Genomic DNA, 7,627 nt, shown 5'->3' with positions numbered 1-7,627 from the left:
CTCTCCTTCTTCTTCTTCTTCTAGTTCTTGTAAGTGTAGATTAGCAGAATTTCTTTGTGGTAATCTATTTGAAGGAGAGGGTTCTGAAAAATCTTTAAATCTCATTCTGCATTGTCTTGCAGTATGACCCCATTTGTAACATATACCACAAGGTATTGTGGTGTAATCAAAGAAAGTATTTCTTGGTTGTGACACAGGTTGCCTTTGATTTGGTTTATATTGAATTTTCTGTTGGAAACCACTAGGACCCTGATTTTTGTTTGAATTCCTAAGGTTATTGAATGGAGATTTCATGGTTACTCTAGGTGGGTATCTTTTCACAAAGAAAGATTCATTTTCTTCATTTGTATCCTGTTCTTTTAGCCAATGCTCATGATGAGTTAGTCTGCTCCTAAGTTCACCAAAGCTTAAGGCTCCATCTCTATTCTGAATTGTGATAACAAACTGAGAATACTCTTTTCCTAACCCTTGAAGAGCTATTCTAGCTAGTTCAACATCACTAACTCGATCATTCACTGCTACTAATGAATCAGCAAGATTCTTAATCATACTTAGATATTGGGAAATTGAGGAATTTCCCTTTTTAATTGTCTGAGTTTGTGTCTAAGAGATGATTTCTTGGCTTCGAATTCTTGCAGATAGATTTGCTCAAGATATCTCCATATATCTCTTGCAGTTTTCAAGCCAAGAATATCAGAAGCTATAGACTGGCTTATTGTGGCCTTAATGCAAGATTTAACAAAACTGTCGTTCTTTCTCCATTGAAGGTAATCTAGGTTTACTGTATCCCTACCTTCTATCACAACCAATTGTGGTGGTTCTTCATAGGTTCCATCAATATAACAAATTAAATCATTACCTATCAATGCATTCTCAATCTGATCTTTCCAAATTAAGAAATTCGAACCATCTAGCTTTATAGAAATTAAATTGGTAATATTTGCATTATATGAAACCTGACCTGTGTTTGGATTCATATTACGAATTGGCGGATTGTTGATGATCTCTGGTCGTTCCATTGAGAAGATGAACTCTCTGATTCTTTGATTCAGAAGAGTATTTACTGAATTGTGATTTTGATTTAGAAGATTGAATACTCCGATTCCTTGATGACGGAAGTTTCAACTTCTTTGATTTCTATTTGGTCTCTCGTCCCAATTAGGTTTTCTAAAATCTCTATGATCTGAAACTCTTAGGGCTCTGGTACCATGTAAGAAAGTCTATCTTTATTAGCTTTCATGAATCCAAAAACAATTACAAGATGTTTATTTATATTACATAGCTTTGAGCTAGAGAGAGAAAGTTCAAGAGAGGGAAAACAGTAATCAGTCGGTTAGTTGTTAATCATTGACTTAACAACTAACTAACCTAGTCTTGCACACGAGTGGTTGACACATACGAGTGAGGCGCCTTTATAGTTCTTCAGAGTTAGGTATTTCGGTTAATTTCCTCCTTCTTCCTTCTTCTTCTTACAAACAGGATGTTGTAAAGTATCCACCTCAGCATGCCATGAAGATTTGACCTTACCTAAATCATCCTCTTTTGATTTTAGTAACTGATGTCTATGAGGTAACAAGGGGCTAGACATGGAAAGGGGAGAAATCTCTCTCAAAAAGTTCTCCATAATTTCCTCCTCTTCATCAGCTGACAAAATACCAAAACGGTTGCTAGTTGGAAGAGTCACCAAATCTTGATTGACGCCCCTTAAATCAGGCACGACGATAGTGTTTGGAATCTTATTCAAAGAAAGCAGATTCGAATTTGAAAATTGAACTGTTTGTGGTAAACTGTTCCTGTTTACCTCAGTTGTCTTCTTCGCCACTAATTCCTTGTTGGACGTACCCTCGTCGGAATTGATGCAACCAACATTATTCACTTGACAATTACCGATGATCCCTTTCCTTCTATAGGTAAAAACTTCAGTTGTAACCTTAAGTCCTTCGCGAATTACATCTAAATTAAGTAGAAGAGGAATTTTATGTAAAGGGCCTTTCACCTTTTTTTTTTTTTTTTTTTTTTGTTGAAAGGCCTTTCACCTTGATAATCACATAATTCAAAATCCCAAAAGAACTAGAAGCCTGATCTATTGCGATGAAACCCCCGCATAAGTCTCCAATTTTCTCGAAGATCTCTGGAGTCCACAAGTCGAAAGATAAGCCCCGAATTTTAATCCATTGTGCCTCGTCGTGATTAAAGTCCTCAATCGCATTACAAGCAGGATGCCATTTGGTAAAAGATATATTGTAGCCTTTTAGATGGATAATTGGGGATGAGATAAACACCTCTGTTTCGGCTTCCGTAGGGAAAAGCAACGCCTTCAAAGGAGAAAAAGATCGTATCCCGAGCTGACGAGAAATGTTGAAATGACGTTTGATCTCGATAGTAACTTTTTGCCACCCTGGGTTCCTAGGGGAAACTGTAACCAAAATTGCCTCTTTCATAATAATTCTCCTGTAATTATCAGACCTTGACACAAAATTGCCTCTTTCATAATAATTCTTAACGTGAATAGGTCAGAGAGATGAGAAGAGCATAAGAAACAAGTATAATGCTAGCAAATTAAGCACAAACCAAGATAAAGATTTGTAATTGTTTACAGATAGATTTACACCCTTCTAATAATCCCAAAACAAATGAAATAAAGAAAGAAAATTAAAAAAGATAATATGGAATAAGTCCTTGTTCTTGAAACTCAATCTCACCCTCTAAAGAAGAAATAGCTTTGTATGAAAATGGGGGTGTTGATCTCTTTTTCTGTATCAGGCCTATTTACATAATCACAAATACAAAACTATCTCACACAAACAAACCTCTAATCTCAAGAACCCTTTTTTCTTTTTTCTCTTTCCAAACTGAAATCAAATTCTGTTGTATTTTTTTTTGTTTGATGATGAATGATGATCTTCTCCACCACTTTTTTTAAACCTAAATCTGTCCCAACGCGGCGAGTCTCTGAAAATCTTTACCATATACATCTGAAGCTTGTAATTGTTGTTGATTTTGATGCCAATTAGAATTCGACCCATCATTCATAAACTGATTTTCTGATTTAATATCATTATTACTATTATTGTATAATTGTTGAGGATGATTTTGATTTTGTGTCATCAAGAAAGGGCTATGGAGAAATTCAGACCATTTGATTTCTTCAGTGTCACCTTCAATTGATTGAATTCTTGTTTCTTTTTCTGATGTACTACAATCTGTTCCTCCCAAACCCCATGAGAAAACACTATTCTCAAAGAAAGAACTGTTACTATTTAATTGATCAATACTGCTATTTCCACTGCTTATACTACTTCCATTAGTACTTGAGCTTCCAGCTTCCCAATATTGAACTCCATTTAGGTTAAAAGAGTCAACTTGAAGATTATCAGTTGATGGAAGATTATTGATTGATGGTTTTAAACCTAATTGGGTAGGAAGAATTGAAGAAGTAGAAACAGATGGAATAAGAGTTGATATTGAACTTGAATTGTATTGATCAGAGTTCATTTCATAAGGTCTAGTTTCATGGGTATTAAACCAGAGAGATGGGTTTGGGTTATTGGAACTTGAATAATTCAATTGGTGAAGGGGGAAATTATAACCCATGGTATCAGAAGGCCTATCCAAGAAGAAGTCTTTGGTGGGTATACCTCTAATGGAGTTTGTGTTCATACTTGTTTCTGATAAACCTAACCCACAACCACCATGTAGCTTTAAATTCTCAACTTTGAGGAATAATTCATTTGATTCACCAAGAGCTTTCGGAGTAACGTTGTTAAGAACATTATTTTCTTCTCCATTCTCGACTTCGGAAAGAAGCTTGTGGGTGGTTGGGTCAATGCCTCTCTGCCTTAGTTTTTTCTTAATGCAAGAGTTCCATAGATTTTTGATCTCGTTGTCTGTTCTTCCTGGTAATTGTACTGCAATTTGGGACCACCTAAAATGAAATTCATGATAAAAAGTTTTAACTTTAGAAATAAGCACGAAAAAGGAGTCTTCTTGATTATATATCTACATCATCGTATCGTCACAGTCACAAATGGTATCAGAGCCCTAGGTTTGAATGACATTAGGTCTATATGGATATCGGATATCGAGAGTAAGTTATGTAGATAGAAAATAGACCTGTTGCCAAGAACAGCATGAAGTTCAATAATGAGGTTTTCTTCTTGCTCAGAAAATGTGCCTCTTTTCAAATCAGGTCTCAAGTAATTTATCCATCTCAATCTGCAACTCTTCCCACACCTTTGTAAACCTGTCAAATTAAACACCCAATTTAGTCTATCAAGAGAAGAGAGAGATATAGAGGGAGGTCCTAGATAAAGAGGTTTAATGGTTCAATGATAGTATAATGGTGCATTATAGGAAGAGGAAGATTACCAGCTTGTTTAGGGACAGAGCTCCAACAGCCATGACCATACTTGGTGATATGCCTCAAAAGTTTCTCATCTTCTTCAGGAGACCAGAGGCCTTTCCTCAACTTCTGTTTGTAACAACATGAATGTCTGCCCATTTGGAGTTAAACCCAATTCACAACCTGCCTATCTATGCCCTTTGAAAATACTTTCACAAGTGAGAGACAGAGAGAGAGAGAGAGAGGAAATGAAGTAGAAGCAGAGAAAGTGAATGGGAATTAATAGAAGAGGAGGCTGAAAAGAGAAAAGTCACATTCAAGAGGGTGATTGGAGTTTGAGGTTATTATAATTTTTATTTCATTTTTTTTTGTTTACAATTTCCAGTAGGATCTATTGAGCATTAAAAGGTGTGTGAGATAAAGAGAGAGAGAGAGAGAGGTGTTGGGGGTTAATAATCATATGTCTCATCAGGGCCTCAGAATTTATTTATTTTTTTGCAGGATACAATTGGTGGGCCTTTCTTCCTCTTATTCATTTTTCTTGTTTCTTTTATTTACAGGAAGACAAATTAAATTAAATTTAAATAAAGAGAACAAGTTGACATTTTATGACTAAACAACACTACCCCTCCTCTCAACAAAAAAAAAAAAACAACACTACCCCATTCCATGCTTAAAACCCAAGTAAATAATAATAATTAATAATAAATAATACTAATAGTTATTAATAATAAGGGCTAGTTTCCAAAAGAACTCCTAGTTTATATGACCAACTTCACTTGGCTGATAAAAGGCTCATATTTTTCCCAAACTCAAATTATGGACCCATCCTTCGCTTTGTTTATCTCTTTTTTCTCCCATTACTATATTATCTTCTCTCTTATCTTCATCTTCTTTTTCTCTCCATTTCGATTCGGAACGACTGAAGAAGGGTTTTGCATTATTTGTCAAAAGGAATCTGGCAAATGGACCTTTTGACTAATATCCTGACAAGGGGATCCAGAAACCTTAAAATAGAGGGAGGAGAAAGAGCGGGAAAAAAACCTCCCCTCATCTTAATCAGATAAAAAAGGACCTCTATTTGTGGAAATCCACCGATTATCAGGATGAAAATAAAGACGAAGATAAGTGAAGTAACAAGATTGAAGCAGAAAGTAGATTGGAAAATGTAAGAAGGCAGTTTCTAAATTTAGAAAGAAGATGGCTGTGGCGGTTTTGTGTACAAAGGCGGTTTCAATTGGTTTCAATTTAGATGGGCAGTTTCCAAAAAATGGTATAGGCGGTTTAGATGACAATTTTGGTTCAATGGGATCGAGAAGTGGTACGGTCAAAGCAGGGAAATATGAGATAGAGAAGTTCAATGGGAAAAACGATTTTTCTTATTGGCGGATGCAGATGAAGAATCTGTTAATCTCGCAGAAATTACACAAGACGTTGACGGGAAAGAAACCAGGAGATATGTCAGATGAGGATTGGGAAGAGTTAGATCTCGAAGCACGGGCTACCATTATGTTGTGTCTTGAGAGGAACGTGGCGTTCCTAGTAGACGGAGAAACAACGGCGGTGGGTGTGTGGTTAAAGCTAGAAAGCAGTTTCATGACGAAAACTTTAACAAATCGGGTCTACTTAAAATCCAAATTATTCACATGTAGAATGGAAGAGGGTTCTTCTATTCAGGAATATGTGAATAGGTTTGACAGGATTATCTCAGATTTGAAGGATATCGATGTTAAGGTTGAGGATGAGGACCAAGCCCTCATATTGTTACTTTCATTGCCTAAATCCTATGAGAACCTTGTCCAAACTTTGATGCTTGTTGGTGATAGTCTAAGCATGGAAGAGACGAGAAATTCGCTATTAGCGGATGACCTTCGTAAGGTTGCTACTAGCAGTATGGCGTCGGGTGGAGTAGACAAGGATCAAGCACAAGGGTTGTTTGTAACGAGGGGGAGGAGTAATGAAAGGGGAAAGGGAAAGGGCGGGAAATCTAGATCCAAATCTAGAGGCTCTTTCAAGAAAACGTGCTTTAGTTGTGGTGAGCTTGGCCACTTTGAAGCGGCTTGTCCAAAGAGAAAGTTGAAGCAAAAGAACGAAGGCTACAAGGAGAAACAAGAGATGCAAGAGGCGGGATATGTGTCAGAAGAGGCGGATGAATGTTTCTCGGTGACAGAGGTTTCTGAGAAAATCTTCGATAAGTGGATGCTTGATTCAGGGGCGTCACACCATATGTGTCCAAATAGGGAGTTGTTTACTACCTATAGGAGTATAGATGGTGGTACAGTTATACTGGGTGATGATAGTATATGTAAAACTGTGGGACTCGGAACAATACGGATCAAGATGCACGATGGAGTGGTGAGAACATTGACAGACGTAAGACACATACCCGATTTGCGGAAAAATCTAATTTCCCTTGGTGTGTTGGAGCGGAACGGCTGTAAGATAATTATAGAGAATGGCTCCATAAAAGTCGTTAAGGGTTCTTTGGTGGTAATGAGAGGTACTCGTTACGGAAATTTATACAAACTTTTGGGGACAACAATTACTGGAGATGTAGCAGTAGGAATCAGTGGAAGGGATCCAACGGCTAGTACGAGGCTTTGGCATATGCGCCTTGGGCATATGTCAGAAAAAGGTCTATCTTTGATGTGCGGGAAAGGCTTGTTGAAGGACATGAAGAAGCCTTGCATGGAGTTTTGTGAGCATTGTGTGTTCGGGAAGGCACACAGGGTGACGTTCTCTACAAGCAAGCACAGGAGCAAAGAGGTGTTAGACTACGTACACACCGATGTCTGGGGACCGGCAAAGTTACCTTCCAAGGGTGGTTCCAGGTATTTTGTTACATTCGTTGATGATCATTCGAGATTTGTCTGGCTTTATTTTCTGAAGCATAAGAATGAGGTATTCAACACATTCCTGGTGTGGAAAGCAATGGTTGAGAACAAAACTGGTCGAAAGCTGAAGACGTTAAGATCGGATAATGGGACCGAGTACACGGATGGGGCATTCAAGGAGTTTTGTAATCAGGAAGGCATTGTGAGGCACTGGACAGTAGTAAACACACCTCAACAGAATGGAGTCGCAGAGAGACTGAACCGTACACTACTTGAGAAGGCTAGATGTATGCGCTCCAATTCGGGATTAGGCGTAGAATGGTGGGCAGAATCTGTTGCTACAGCTTGTTATATTGTGAACAGGTCTCCACATTCTTCTTTAGATGGCGGCATACCTTACGAGGTGTGGTCAGGTGAACATGCAGATTACGGGAGACTTAAGGTTTTCGGT

General features: G+C 37.7%; 2 protein-coding genes across 2 annotated transcripts; both read right to left on the bottom strand.

The window, feature by feature from the left end:
- Positions 1-1,211: 1,211 nt before the first annotated feature.
- Positions 1,212-2,558, bottom strand: LOC147559715 (uncharacterized). Its single transcript, XM_086661613.1, has 2 exons — positions 2,037-2,558; positions 1,212-1,996 (listed from the first exon to the last, which is right to left on the bottom strand). The coding sequence occupies exons 1-2, from the start codon at positions 2,439-2,441 to the stop codon at positions 1,442-1,444; spliced, it is 960 nt and encodes a 319-aa protein (XP_086517739.1). The 5' UTR covers positions 2,442-2,558; the 3' UTR covers positions 1,212-1,441.
- A 1-nt stretch (position 2,559) lies between these two features.
- On the bottom strand, positions 2,560-4,688 carry LOC147559714 (transcription factor MYB61-like). Its single transcript, XM_086661612.1, has 3 exons — positions 4,369-4,688; positions 4,114-4,243; positions 2,560-3,925 (listed from the first exon to the last, which is right to left on the bottom strand). Exons 1-3 carry the CDS (start codon positions 4,499-4,501, stop codon positions 2,926-2,928), a joined length of 1,263 nt encoding a protein of 420 aa, XP_086517738.1. The 5' UTR covers positions 4,502-4,688; the 3' UTR covers positions 2,560-2,925.
- Positions 4,689-7,627: the final 2,939 nt, after the last annotated feature.

This window comes from Eschscholzia californica, unplaced genomic scaffold (genome assembly GCF_041429995.1).
Source record: "Eschscholzia californica isolate CP2 unplaced genomic scaffold, dmEscCali1.0.p SCAF_2, whole genome shotgun sequence".
In the NCBI taxonomy this organism is placed as follows: domain Eukaryota; kingdom Viridiplantae; phylum Streptophyta; class Magnoliopsida; order Ranunculales; family Papaveraceae; genus Eschscholzia; species Eschscholzia californica.
This window is presented reverse-complemented; position numbering and strand designations above follow the sequence as displayed.